General features: G+C 44.2%; 1 protein-coding gene across 1 annotated transcript in view; it reads right to left on the reverse strand.

Moving 5' to 3' along the window:
• Positions 1-1,814: 1,814 nt before the first annotated feature.
• LOC306793253 (gamma-aminobutyric acid receptor subunit rho-2-like) overlaps positions 1,815-15,049 on the reverse strand; it is an 83,189-nt gene continuing 69,954 nt past the window's right edge. Inside the window, exons 4-10 of the mRNA XM_079290773.1 lie at positions 9,016-9,083; positions 6,121-6,344; positions 5,947-6,029; positions 5,487-5,627; positions 4,140-4,292; positions 3,029-3,237; positions 1,815-2,938 (exon numbers count right to left, since the gene is read on the reverse strand). Coding sequence (XP_079146899.1) covers positions 2,624-2,938; positions 3,029-3,237; positions 4,140-4,292; positions 5,487-5,627; positions 5,947-6,029; positions 6,121-6,344; positions 9,016-9,083 — 1,193 coding nt within the window. The 3' untranslated portion in view covers positions 1,815-2,623. The remainder of the gene's footprint in view (positions 2,939-3,028; positions 3,238-4,139; positions 4,293-5,486; positions 5,628-5,946; positions 6,030-6,120; positions 6,345-9,015; positions 9,084-15,049) is intronic.

A 15,049-nucleotide genomic window follows, 5' to 3' on the forward strand; every position in this document is an offset into this window, starting at 1 on the left:
GAGAATTATTCTGCCTCGATCTATGCACCACCCAGAAAAATACGTCATGTTTACAAACAGAAAAGGAGTCTATCGGTCTGATGTTGTGCTCACTCACTGTCTCTAACTAGGTTTCTTTCTTACATTTATGTTTGATGTATAATTTATATCAATTTTCACTCCTAGCTCATTTCCCATTTAAAATGTGGATATTTTTGCAGGTCGAATCTGCTTTTGAAACACTGACTTGTGCACCAGTATTGTGTAAACAAACTGCAGCACTTGTGATGGACGAAATCACACATCACAGCTTCTATCTTACTATTTACCCACGTGATTAAATGCTGAATTTAATGGAATTCTGATTAGAAAACCACAATATAAACTATGCATTCACTCATTTTACGCAAACAAATAAATGAAGAAACAAACAATAATATAGCCATTAAACCATGTTGGTGTATCAAAAAAAAACAGTTAAGGCGATTCAAGTTGGTTACATCACTAGTAAAGCTTCCTGTGTTTTCAAGTCCTTTCATAGAAATATACATCTAGAAAGATACAGCATCGCTCTTCTGCAGCATGCATCAAGGTAATGGCACATAGATCTATCGCTGCATTAAAAATAAATAAATAAATATCAAATAAAAGAAACTTAGTAAATGAACAAGCTGTAAATACATGAATAAATAGAAGACTTTGTTCAGCAATAGTGGTGTGCGGTGCTTTTAAAGCCCCATACAGTCGTAACATCCTGTTTAATCCTGGCTTTATGGGTTGCTTCAGTCTGGTAAATACCAACAGTAGTCCATGAGTAATACAGCAGAAGCATTTACTGTCACTTTAATTGAAAATGTGTCACTGTGGTAGGAGTGCCGTTAAGGGAAGACAGTCTGGTATTTAGCACACTTACTGCCTCATTGGCCATCTGCTCTGGACTCTTCTGTGACTCAGTCAAATCCAAAGGTTACAGAGGAAATAGCGGGCAAATTATCTGCCCTTATTATTTTTGATAGTTTGGTCTTGAAGAAAGAGAGCTTCAGAGAAGAAGAATGGGATGTTTAGGGAAGTCCAGATGGGGGCTGGTTTGCACAAAAAGTTGACTCTGGCTCAGATCTAACAGCCCAACTTCAGGTGGACAGATGTGCAAATCTTTCTCGACAACCTGAAAGTTTTGCCACTCAATATAGTCACGACACATGAAACTGTTATTTCTCAGGAGTTGATAGAGAACAAAACGGAGAGTAAAATTAGACATTGTTCGTGTTGTCCAAAACCATATTAATGTTGCTCATGTTCTGCTGGTCGTGTAAATAGCCAACTGTCAGCTGACACAATTGCTTGAACTTTATAGGTTGACGAAATCTCCATGATTTGTCTTTTTCAGCTTGCTATGAAGCATCTGTAGTCCTCTAATTACCATTTCTCCACATTGTAAAAAAACATTACAAAGAAATTTAACTAAAACTTCAATGTTCAGTGTGGCAGAGAAACATTGCTGCTGCTAGGAACTTTCATTTTGCGTTGATGTTGGATCTTCCTGTGGACTAAAGTGGTAGTGTCTCTGAGCACCAGAGTCCCTTTAGAAAACCTCTCATTTTACTGCAGCAGGGTCCGACAGTCTGCCCCTCTCAGTCCTGGTTCTGGTTCTCCCGTGCCTCCCTTCCCTCCAGCGGGTCCAGCAATACGTCCTGGGTCTCCAGCAGCGTGGTGTCGGTGTTAGCTTCCAGAGAGGAGAAGCTCTGCTCCTGGAGGAGGAGGAGACGCTGCTGCTGCTGCCGGGAGCTGAGCTCTCCTCCTCCCGCCGGAGCTCCGACTGCAGTTCGAAGGCGGAGGCCCCGTTGGACCCTGAGCTGAAGGAGTGCACCTGCTGTTTCAAATGGCCGAACATGCACCAGAAGTGTAATGACGTGCTTCCAACTGCTTTGACGTCTCTACTCTGATGCTCTCACTGCTTAAAATGAGAAACTTGGCCAGCTGTAGGTCACATCAGCTGCCACTACTTCATGTAAATTATGTTCTCTCTGCAGGACGGCGTCTGTACTCAGCCAAATATGTTGAGGTGAAGAGAAGCTTCACTCTGTAACACCAGTGAGTCGTCCACACTCCAACAGAGTGATACTTCTTCCATCTATGGATTGCATGACACCAATTTCACATTATGAATAAGCTAAACTTTCATTTATATCACATCAATAATTTAAAAGATATGGTGCTAAGGGCCATCTGTAATATACCAGAATGTTGCTTAAATTGCAACATTTTTCTCCAAAACTGCTGGTTCTGTGTGTTGGCATTTCAAATGTGATGCAGTGCATCATGTTTATCGCTCTCAGTGCGTTTGGGCCTTTAATGCTGAAGTTAACACAAAAATGATATGTTGAAATGAGCTGCAGACAAAGATTGACTACAAAAGCTTTGAAACATCGGTAGTCTGTCACCTCAAGCAAGCACAGCTGCAGAGTCAACAGTGATATGTTGAAAAAAACGTTTTTTGTCTGGTTTTTATTTCTGTACAAATGGAATTAAACAGCCCCAGGATGTTGTTGGGAGTACGATTGAGGGCAGTGTGCGAAATACGAGGTGGTCCGAGACCCCTTGATTGACTCTTGAGACCCCCTGAAAGCCTCAAATGCACACACGCTCAGCAGTACACACACCAGTAGACCAGGTTGAACAGGATGTACGCGCCGGGGAAGATCATGCGAGAGGAGGTGTCGATGGCGTGGGTGTTCTGGATGATCCGGAAGCTGCGGATGCCCTTCTTCTTGGTCCCTGTGGGCTCTTTGTCCAGGGAGAGATGCACCACCATCCGCTCCTGTTTTTCCGACGAATCCTCGGCCTCAATGGAGCCCCGCGTGTACCCCGCCAGGCTGTTGGCGTCCGCCTCGCTGTACGTGTCATCCAGCATCATGGTCCTGGCGTGGGACATGCCGCAGGTGCAGGGGAGTGTCTGCGACTGAGCAAAAGAGAGCAAAAGGAATCCGGGTTGAATAAGAAGTTGAAAGCACCGTTTGGGAGACATATGTAGTTTCTAAAAAGATGGTACCTGTTGCCTGGCTTTTTCTCTGAGCTTGCGGTCTTTACCGTCCCTCACCGTCGTCAGGTAGTTGACGGCAGCGTACTCGAGCACGGAGAGGAAGACAAAGACGAAGCTGACCCAGAGGTAAATGTCCACAGCTTTGATGTAGGACACCCTGGGCATGGAGGCGTTGACTCCAGTGATGATGGTGGACATGGTGAGCACCGTGGTTATACCTGAAGCACAGAGAACAAACCACCTTGTGTGAAAGATGAAGAGGATTCATGTCCATGTTTATCTCCGTCGGTCCAGAACAGACATCAACCTCTGGAACATGGAGGGCAGAGACGACAAACTGGGGAAACTGAAACAGTTAAAAAGAAAAAGAAAAGGAGACGGTGGTCCCCAGACTAAGCAATGGGGCTGATGTGACATGGTGCACAACTAGTCGGAAAGAAACCAGTTAATAACAAACCGTTACGCTGTATTTTGCGCATACAAACACGCCTGGATTTTCTTTGTTGGTCGGGGTTGGTGAGGTTCTCCCGACTTCAGGGTTCCAGTGGAAATATCTAAGTCCATAAGCATAAGTCCAGAGCGCCACAGACACATGAGAGAACATTCACTGACAATAATTGGAGACTTTCTTCAAGGCTGAGGAGTTAAGGTCCACCTCATAAATTAGTCGCTAGGTGCTTTAACAAACAATAGACACTAAAAGGGGTTTTGAAAGTCCTTAAATCTAGCAAGAAAGTCATTAAGTTGCCAACATTGAGGCTGTAACTCCCCTTAAAACCACAAATTGTCATATTACATTTCTGCTTGTGCACAGATTAAACAAGCAAGAGTCAATAGCCGTGTGTTGCAATTCAATTGTCAAGTGAATTTTGAAATGTCGCGCATAAAGAAATGCAAACTGGTTTGGAGTGAATAAACGTGGCTACGGGGTAGTTCCGTCACAATCGGCGCTGTAAGCTACGCAAGTCTGTAGAGGGTCTCCAGGAATGTGTTCATTCACATCAGCTGGTATTGTCCATGTTTCATACGAGTTAAATGTTTACATTTTCAGAACGCATTTGCCCGTCGGCAAAGGCATTTTGATAAAATATGTGAACAGGCAGGATGGTCATCGTGTTACCTAATGAGACTCTGGCAGGGACGGCCCTGCGGTCGATCCAGAAGGACACCCAGGACAGCATGACCATCAGCGTGGCGGGGAAGTAGGTCTGCAGCAGGAAAAAGAAGATGTGACGCCGCAGAGTGAAGTTGATGTACAGACGGTTGTACCAGCCTGGAGACAGGGACGAAGCAGAATAACGAGGTTTGTTCTTGTATGTGTCAGAGGTAAAACAGAAACGACACCACAATAAACACGGAGCCGGGTGGAATGAACTGATCTGCGAAGGGGTGATAGAAATCTGGATGGGCCCATAAAACAAAAAACATTTGAACAGTAAAGAGACAATTGCATCGGATAACAACATTTATGACAGCAGAGCAAAGTAAGGCAGCAAATAACAATGTGAGGGAAATATGAGGGAAATGTTGAAATAGCCCAAAAGGTGTTTTTTTTTCACATCAGTGTTCTAGTTTCTGAGTTTCTGATTCAAAAACATTTCTCAGAGGAACAGCTTTTCTCTGGATCCAGTGCTAATCTCACCGGGTTGAGTAAAACCTCATTGGGCAAAGCCAAACAATTATTTTCAGAGCTTTTACTGGAAGCTTCACTCAGTAGCAGCTTTCAGCTTTTATATATTTATTAATACAATTAATATATGTTACTATTTCATTCCTTTAGTCGCACTATTTTCTACCATGAAAGCTGTAATGTTTAGAGAAACAATGTCCTTGAGTCAAAGGGCAGAAAAGGAGCAGATTGGAGATCCAAGAAGGCAAAGAACTGTCCTTTGGAAACGTTTGCACCGTGATAGGAACATCAAACTGTGAGAAAAAACATGATGCTATTATATAGAAATGAAATATTCTTGCACAGTGCAATGGAAAATAAGCACTCCCTGAAACTGTGCAGAAGCGAGCAGGTGATATTAAAGAATGTAATGTTAATTTAAAGTCTTGCCTCATTGAGGTTCCACTCAGCTAACACAATTACTTCAGACTCTTTAATATCAGGGTCTGATCAACCCGTCAGCAGAGAGGTCCCCTCGTGTTCTCCAACTTGGTTATACGTTGATTAAACATGAATTTGTTTGAGAATATGTACCATGTAAGCATAATTACAACTGAAATATTTATGGTATTAAAAGTAGATTTTGACACATAGCCCCTGGACAATACAGGGCCTCAGGATTAGTCATTAAGGTGCTTCCCGTTTCGGTTCATAGCAACAACTTAGTGAAAATACTAATTGCCACACTGAGCATGACGTCTTTAGAGCTCCTATAGGAGCCATTTTTTACCATCGGGTATATCAGCCTTTTAGAAAAAGTTCTATGTAAACTCGGCGTTGTTTTGCCCGTCTGTCTACCTGTGCTGCTGTAGAACGCCAGTCTGGAGGAAGTGTGGAACTTCTGGATGAGGAACTGAGACAGAGAAATCTTGTCGTCGGTGCTCAGGGACTCGTCGCCGTTTTTCCAATACAGCATCAGGTCTTCGTCTGTGTACGCGTCTGAAGGACAGAACGCGTGAACGCAAGAATAGAGTTCAGTATCAGCTGCAGTAGTGGGACGGATACAGGCTTGGGTATGGCAGGAGTTCCTGTAACCAAAGGCATCAAAACAATACTCATATTCTATTGTAAATCTCTATATCTCTCCCGTGTAGTTCAAATGTGGTCACTTCAGTTCATTGGTTGCAAAAAGCTAAGATGTTGCCGGCCAAAATGTCAAACTCAAGGCTTCAAAACTAAAGAAATCAGTTGTGTCACGATGACTACATCCACTTGTTAGACACAGTCTATGTTCTCAGCAATAGAGTGGAGTACTTACAGCTCTCCAGCTCCAGCGTGCACGTCTGCGAGTCCAAAGGGAAACGACTGAAATCCATGTTGCACGCAGCAGTAACTGTAACCCTGAGGGGGGGAGACAGCAGAGCGTAAACATCACCAGCTCTGTGCATGCTGCAGCAAGGCCTGCAGCAGATATCTGCGTGCGTGTCCTCACCTCAGGCTGTACAGGACGTGACCGTCGGGAAACACCCGCAGCATGATGTTCTCAGTGGTGGTGTCATGGATGAAAGACCTCTTGGAGTGGACGAAGAACACGTCGGGCACCCAGATCTTCTTCACCAGGCGCCCGTCAAAGGTCATGCTCTTGTTGGTGGAGCTCAGGAAGGCCAGCCTTTCGTCCTTCCAGTAGTGCCTCAGATACAGGGTCATGGTGAAGTCCTGAGGGGGCGGGCGGGTGGGGGGAGGGGTGACAGAAACAGAAAACAGCCTCTGGGTTTATTGAATTCCATGGGATTACAGAGCTGCGACCTGTTGCTGCTGTATTATATGGATTGTTATGACTAAACATACATGGTCAAGAGAGATGCTGAACATATGTTAACTAACCTCAAACCACAGCTTCCATTGGTCCTAGATTACCTCTGTTGCTATGCAGGCACTCCTGCACTACCCCCCCCCCCCCCCCCCCCCCGGCTGCACAGATCATCCTCTATCCCACTCTCCTCATGGCATTACACAAGCACATTAGCTGTTTAAAACTAGAACAAAATGATTTTGAGGGTCCTGGAAGGTGAATCTTGTAAAGCGAGACAAAAGTTACACATTCTGTCTGGAACATGTGAGACCTCAGGCTAACCCAACATCGGGAGGTCGACCTGGCCACATCGCTCATGCGGGATCAGCAGGACTCCGGTGGGTCGAGAGGAGGTGGACTCTGCGTTTACATCAATGATGCTTGGTGCTCAAACACAGTCAAAGTTGATGGACAATGTCAAGATTTCAAGCATTTTATCTGCTCAGAAAATTGATTTTGCTGCTGCTGTCTGAATTCCACCTTATGCAAAAGGAGTTAGTTTGACTATTTCCACCACTGCAACGCCTCTACCCCTTTCTCCTGTTTTGGTAATGTTAGCTAGCTTGTTACAATGGCCAGCTGTTGTGAGGTTTTCTGAAATGTTTTAGATATGAAGCAATGGGCTTGGAGCTGAGAGCCACAGACAGGGTAGGGAGGTCAGAAAGTATTGATAAACAGACACATCGTTGGTTTAGGTCTTTTCATGAGAAATGTAGACCGAGATATATTTTTTTAAATCTCGTCTCTGCTGAACACGTTAACCTCTAAATGGAACAGCAAAAGATGGTTTCCTGTGTAACTGCGTCCTGCAGCTTTGTGATGTGACGTAATGCCATTAAGAGCAGCCGTCGTCCGGAATCATTCACCCCCCCCCCCCCCCCCCCATCTCCAAAACAATTAAATACACACTGGGATCTAAATTAAATGTAATCCTTGGTCGTCCTTGCAAACCGGAGCTTACACAACATCAGGACGGTGGTTTTGGATCCAATTTTTGGTTCCAGAACAGAACGTTGATTTAATTACATTCCTCGGCAAAATAAACAATTCCGACCATTGAACGTTCATCATCTGATTCTGACGATCCAACTGAAAAAACAGCGAAATGACGATAACTAAAAGGTTACATTCATCAGTTCAAAGCGCAGAAAGCCGAACACAGATATCCGATAAAGGACAACGGATTACTGTGAACTGCATTCAGGCTCTGATTTCATGATGTCCCCATAGTCTCAGTCATTGTTGTGCTCATGTGTTCATCCTCATGCTGTTAATGAAGAGGGTTCCTGCCTCATTAGCTGCTTCTCCCCCATGTGTTGAAGCAGTTTGAGCTCATTTGTCAAAGTCAGCAACTTCCACGGCTGTCATAGATCTTTTTGGGGGCTTACATTTGCAACCAGTAACATAATCCACTGGAATAGTAGTGCTAATGATTACATTATGCGTCTATTCTTCCATAATCTCATTGCTTTGAGTTTGCTGTTGGTCTTTGCTTTAAAGAGAATAATCCAAGTAATCCTTCACTTTTACGCCCAAACAGAATCTATTCTAAAAACAACTCACTATTATTTTCATTATTTACTCGATTACTCGAGTTGTTTTGTCTATAAAATGTCAGACAATCAGATTTTCCCAAAGCCCAAGATGATGTCCTCAAATGTCTCGTTTTGGCCACAACCCAAAGATATTCAGTTTAAGGAGTAAAGAAACCAGAAAATGTTCACATTTAAAAAGCTTAAATCTGAGAAAATATGTTTTCTTTACCGATTAATCGATTATCAAAATAGTTGATGATTAATTTGACAGTTTGATTTATCAATTAATTGTTGCAGCTCTAATATCAATATATATTATTATATAATAGTTATTTTCAGTACATTGAAATAAATGTGGTAACTAGAACCATATAGAGTTCCTTGGCTTGTCCCCATAGGAGAACCCTTTTAGGTTCCTGTTCCACCTGGAACCATTTCAGGGGGTGCTGCCTAGAATCAAACACGAAGGATTATACCGAAAACCACCGGTGGAAAGGTTCCACCCAGAACCTCCTATGAGAGGTGTTTACAGACAACCCTTCGATGGTGTAATGGATCCACCTAAAACTCTTTCTGGAGGTTCTTTCTAGAACCTTTCCACCGTAGAAGGGTGCTAACAAGAAGCTCTTTGACCAAGATCCTGTTATATCCAAGGCTTTAATCTAGAATCCACCCAGGGTTCCTCGTGAGGCTCCAAGGTGCTCAACCCACAACAATCCTGGTTCATAATCACTGGGAGGATCTTTAAAATCTTTCAGAAATCCTTGAAGAACTCTTTCTTCCAAAAAAGGGTTCTTTGGATGAAAAGGGGTTCTTAATCGAACACTTCTCAAGTCTTGCAAAGAACCCGTTTGGAAACCTTATTTCCAAGGGTACATCTGCAGCAGATAGTTATTTTTGCTGTCAGATTACATCACCTACATTATTTGTAATCCATTTTCCCCCTCAAACCCACTGTGTGTAGTGTACCGCATGTCTTTTACACATTTAAGCCACTTACCATGTCTACCTCCGATATGCTGTCCAAGCTCTCCACCTGAACATCCACTCCAATGGGGACAGCTGGACCTGCAGATACATATCAAACAGATGCACATAGATTAGAATATGTCAGGCCCCTCGTCTATCTCAGTGTGTTTTGAAGTTACATCTTCAACTCATCAGAACCAGGTAGATCTGAAGAGAAATATAGCTCCTGGGTTATGTCGTTAAATAGCACTGGGAACCGGCTAACGGCATTTGCTTTGGATGGAATGAAACAGGGTGAAGCAACAATTGGTTGACGCTGTCATTGGAGCGCTGAAAAACAATTGCACACGGCCTCAGCTGGAGCATATCAACAGAGGGGTTTGGGATATACAATCATATGGAAGAGTATCCTTGTCACAGATTCTCACACCCTCGTGTCACGAGTGTATTAAAGGCGCATTGACGGCTGTAGTATTAATCTGAGCAGCAGCGAGGTTGCCAGCGTTACGCAACTGGTGGCCCAGCAAAGCTGCTACCTGGAAGAGGGGACGTCAACCCGTGCCCAGTTCCAGCTGTCGGCAGAGTGTCCTCCCTACTCGTGCTCGCACCACATGTCGCTAATCATCACCAAAGGTGTAAACATTTCCAAGGTTGCTGTGACTGATGTTGCACTCTCTGATCATTTCTGTGTTTTCTTTGAGAGTGCAATCTCCTTGCACACAAATGTCCAAACCAAGGTTGTGACAAAGCGTTACATCTCTGAAAACACCAGTGAACTATTTATTCAGAAGTTCTCCTCCACACCAGCCCTCTCTTGCCTCTCAGTCAATGAGCTTGTAGATGGCTTCAATTTTAAAGTAAAAAATATTATTGATGCCATTGCACCCACTAAAGTGAAGGTTGTCTCGGGTAAGCAAAGATCTCCTTGGAGAAATGCTACGCTGGTCAGAATAGAGAAACGAGTGTCGGAAAGCTGAGCGCAGGTGGCGAAAAACGAATCTCCAGGTTAACCCGTCCAATTGGATGACTTCAGGTGCTTTTAAGTCGGATGACAGACAGCTTATCAAGACTCGCCGCTCCACCTGCACACCATTGATAACATGAACATCACCGACAGTCGCTCTCGCAGGCATTGTGGAAGAATCTTAGCCAAGCAATTAATATTTCTCTATTCAATATCTTCACAACAAAGCGGTTTATTGTGCACTTTTTGGCCGTGTAAGAGGCTTTCATCAGTAACACTGCAGTCGCTCCTTCTGAAGCCAGATGGGAACCACATGGCAGTCTCACTGGGCACTCACACCAGTCAGCTCTTGATGATGTTTGAATAAAACAATCCCATTCTTCTTCTTCTGCTGGACTGGAGTCCCAGAGGAGCATGAAATTGACTGTGGGACGTTTCATTTAGCTCGCCACCTCCTCCTGTGCTGAAACATGCTAAATACCAGAGAATAGGCCGCTTTGGTTCAACAAATAAGCTTCTTATTTTTAATTGTCTCCCCCAAATCCCAGCAGCAGTGTCGTTTTCCTGACATTCAAGGTGTACAGAGCGGACTTCTTTTTGCAGCCAAAGGAGTCGCCCCCTGATGGCCATTATAATAATAATTAAAGCTGCGAGCAGCGATGGGCGGGCCCTCGCAATATGCACGTCGGGGTGCATGCACGTCGGGGTGGCGGCGGGACTCCGGCCTGCGCGGCCGAGAACGTCCGCGACCGTCGGACGGCGCGAGGACTCTGGTTGATGCTGTCATTCAGTTCCGTGACCGTCAGACACTGCATGCAGGTTCAGAGCATGGCCCCAATATACTTTTATTTAAGTCCATATGTGATACATGTTCCTACCAAATTTCATACATCTAGGTGAAACGTACTGCGAGGGCTGCTTCGTTGAAATTTTGTAGGGGGCGCTATTGAGCCGATTTGCCACTCTGAACCAATAACATCATATTATACAACTACATTTTGGGCTTTAAATGTGTATGCCAAGTTTGCTTATGTTTCGAGCATTTTTAGCCTCTCAAAATGACCTTCGTTGTTAACGGCGAAGACTGCATCGCCACGGCAACGGCGTTCGACGAAACATCAAAAGCTTCATGATCTGGCATTATGAACTATTTGTGTGGAACAAATTTGATATTGATTTGATTTACCTACTAAGAGAAACAAGCCAAAGTATCAAGACTTTAACTTCCTGTTACCAGTAGGTGGCGCTATGACTATGATTCAAAATTGGCCTGCATATGTCTTCAGGCCTGGAGTCTAATCAAACACGTGAAATCTGGTAAAGATCTGATGATGTGGAGTCGAGTTACATCAGTTTATTCGTTCATGGCGAAGGATCGAAATTCCGTCGCCACGGCAACAGCTTTTCACGAAACAACAAACTTTGAGTAACTTTTCATCACAAAGGTCTTTAGACTGTACCGACCAAATTTGAAGTTGATCTGATGAATTCCCTAGGAGGAGTTTGTTAAAGTGCAGCGCCTGGAAATGACAAAAACGACATGAGAAATTCATAACAAATGCAAAATGGCTGACTTCCGGTTGGGTTTAGAGCATAGCCCCAAGAGACTTTTATTGAAGTCCATATGCGATACATGTTCCTACCACATTTCATACATCTAGGTCAAACGTACTGCGAGGGCTGCTTCGTCGAAATTTTGTAGGGGGCGCTATTGAGCCGATTTGGCACTCTGAACCAATAAAATCAGATTCTGTAACTACATTTCGGCCTTGTAATCTACTTGCCAAGTTTGCTTATGTTTCGAGCATTTTTAGCCTCTCAAAATGACCTTCGTTGTTAACGGCGAAGACTGCATCGCCACGGCAACGGCGTTCGACGAAACATCAAAAGCTTCATGATCTGGCATTATGAACTTCTTGTATTTGTGTGGAAGAAATTTGATATTGATTTGATTTACCTACTAAGAGAAACAAGCCAAAGTATAAAGACTTTAACTTCCTGTTACCAGTAGGTGGCGCTATGACTATGATTCAAAATTGGCCTGCATATGTCTTCAGGCCTGGAGTCTAATCAAACACGTGAAATCTGGCAAAGATCTGATGATGTGGAGTCGAGTTACATCAGTTTATTCGTTCATGGCGAAGGATCGGAATTCGCCGAGCCGCCACGTCGCCGCCCTTCAGTAACTTCTTACAATCTTCACAACGAAGCATTATCAAGGTCTTAAGGCGTGTTTGACAACATTTGAGAGGGATCTAATTAATCTGTGAGGAGCAGGATGTCAAAGTACGCAGCGTACAACTTCCGGTTGCCACTAGGTGGCGCTATCACTATGATTCTAAATTATCATATAGATGTGTTCCGGGTCAGGATGTTATGACATATGAGAGATTTTGAGCAGATTCGACAATGTACGGCCGAGTTACAACAACTTCCTGTTTCGTGGCGAATGGTGTTTCTTTGACGCCACGCCACGGCCACATAGTTCGATAACTTTTTGATCTTTGAGTAACTTTTCACTGCCAAGGTCTCAAGAGCAGACTCGCCGAATCTGAAGTCAATCGGGTCAAATCTCTGGGAGGAGTTCGTTAAAGTATGACGCCTTGAAACGGTCAAAAACCGTCATAAAAGTAAAAATGGCCGACTTCCTGTTTGGTTTTGAGAAAACTTCCAAGAGGATTTTTGGTGCGTCTCATCACGTTCCACATAACTACCAACTTTCATACAGCTGGGTGAAACCTGATGTTGGGGCTACTCAATAGGGGGCGCTAGCGAGCCAATATTTCATACCGCAGCTGGACACCCCAATCAGACTGCAATTTTCGCAAATTCTGGCTTGCGTGCCAAATTTCACAAACGTCCCAATATCCCAAGCACCTCCTTTTTGCGACGAAACACTAAAAATAATAATAATAATTAAAGCTGCGAGCAGCGATGGGCGGGCCCTCGCAATATGCACGTCGGGGTGCCGGCGGGACTCCGGCCTGCGCGGCCGAGAACGTCCGCGACCGTCGGACGGTGCGAGGACTCTGGCTGATGCTGCCATTTAGTTCTGTGACCGTCAGACGCTGCATGCAGGTTTAGAGCATGGCCCCAATATACTTTTATTTAAGTCCATATGTGATACATGTTCCCACCAAATTTCATACATCTAGGTCAAACGTACTGCGAGGGCTGCTTCGTCGAAATTTTGTAGGGGGCGCTATTGAGCCGATTTGCCACTCTGAACCAATAAAATCATATTCCCTAACTACATTTCGGCCTTGTAATCTACTTGCCAAGTTTGCTTATGTTTCGAGCATTTTTAGCCTGTCAAAATGACCTTCGTTGTTAACGGCGAAGACTGCATCGCCACGGCAACGGCGTTCGACGAAACATCAAAAACTTCATGATCTGGCATTATGAACTTCTTGTATTTGTGTGGAACAAATTTGATATTGATTTGATTTACCTACTGAGAGAAACAAGCCAAAGTATCAAGACTTTAACTTCCTGTTACCAGTAGGTGGCGCTATGACTATGATTCAAAATTGGCCTGCAGATGTCTTCAGGCCTGGAGTCTAATCAAGCATGTGCAATCTGGTAAAGATCTGATGATGTGGAGTCGAGATACATCAGTTTATTCGTTCATGGCGAAGGATCGAAATTCGCCGAGCCGCCACGTCGCCGCCCTTCAGTAACTTCTTACAATCTTCACAACGAAGCATTATCAAGGTCTTAAGGCTTGTTTGACAACATTTGAGAGGGATCTGATTAATCTGTGAGGAGCAGGATGTCAAAGTACGCAGCCTACAACTTCCGGTTGCCACTAGGTGGCGCTATCACTATGATTCTAAATTATCATATAGATGTGTTCCGGGTCAGGATGTTATGACATATGAGAGATTTGGAGCAGATTCGACAATGTACGGCCAAGTTACAACAACTTCCTGTTTCGTGGCGAATGGTGTTTCTTTGACGCCACGCCACGGCCACATAGTTCGATAACTTTTTGATCTTTGAGTAACTTTTCACTGCCAAGGTCTCAAGAGCAGACTCGCCGAATCTGAAGTCAATCGGGTCAAATCTCTGGGAGGAGTTCGTTAAAGTATGACGCCTTGAAACGGTCAAAAAACGTCATAAAAGCAAAAATGGCCGACTTCCTGTTTGGTTTAGAGAAAACGGCCAAGAGGATTTTTGGTGCGTCTCATCACGTTCCACATAACTACCAAATTTCATACAGCTGGGTGAATCCTGATGTTGGGGCTACTCAATAGGGGGCGCTAGCGAGCCAATATTTCATACCGCAGCTGGACACCCCAATCAGACTGCAATTTTCGCAAATTCTGGCTTGCGTGCCAAATTTCACAGACTTCCCAATATCCCAAGCACCTCCTTTTTGCCATCAAACTGGTAAAATAATAATAAGAATAAGAATAATTAAAGCTGCGAGCAGCGATGGGCGGGCCCTCGCAATATGCACGTCGGGGTGCATGCACGTCGGGGTGGCGGCGGGACTCCGGCCTGCGCGGCCGAGAACGTCCGCGACCGTCGGACGGCGCGAGGACTCTGGTTGATGCTGTCATTCAGTTCCGTGACCGTCAGACACTGCATGCAGGTTCAGAGCATGGCCCCAATATACTTTTATTTAAGTCCATATGTGATACATGTTCCTACCAAATTTCATACATCTAGGTGAAACGTACTGCGAGGGCTGCTTCGTTGAAATTTTGTAGGGGGCGCTATTGAGCCGATTTGCCACTCTGAACCAATAACATCATATTATACAACTACATTTTGGGCTTTAAATGTGTATGCCAAGTTTGCTTATGTTTCGAGCATTTTTAACCTCTCAAAATGACCTTCGTTGTTAACGGCGAAGACTGCATCGCCACGGCAACGGCGTTCGACGAAACATCAAAAGCTTCATGATCTGGCATTATGAACTATTTGTGTGGAACAAATTTGATATTGATTTGATTTACCTACTAAGAGAAACAAGCCAAAGTATCAAGACTTTAACTTCCTGTTACCAGTAGGTGGCGCTATGACTATGATTCAAAATTGGCCTGCATATGTCTTCAGGCCTGGAGTCTAATCAAACACGTGAAATCTGGTAAAG

This window comes from Melanostigma gelatinosum (assembly GCF_949748355.1).
Source record: "Melanostigma gelatinosum genome assembly, chromosome: 19".
Classification (NCBI taxonomy): Eukaryota; Metazoa; Chordata; class Actinopteri; order Perciformes; family Zoarcidae; genus Melanostigma; species Melanostigma gelatinosum.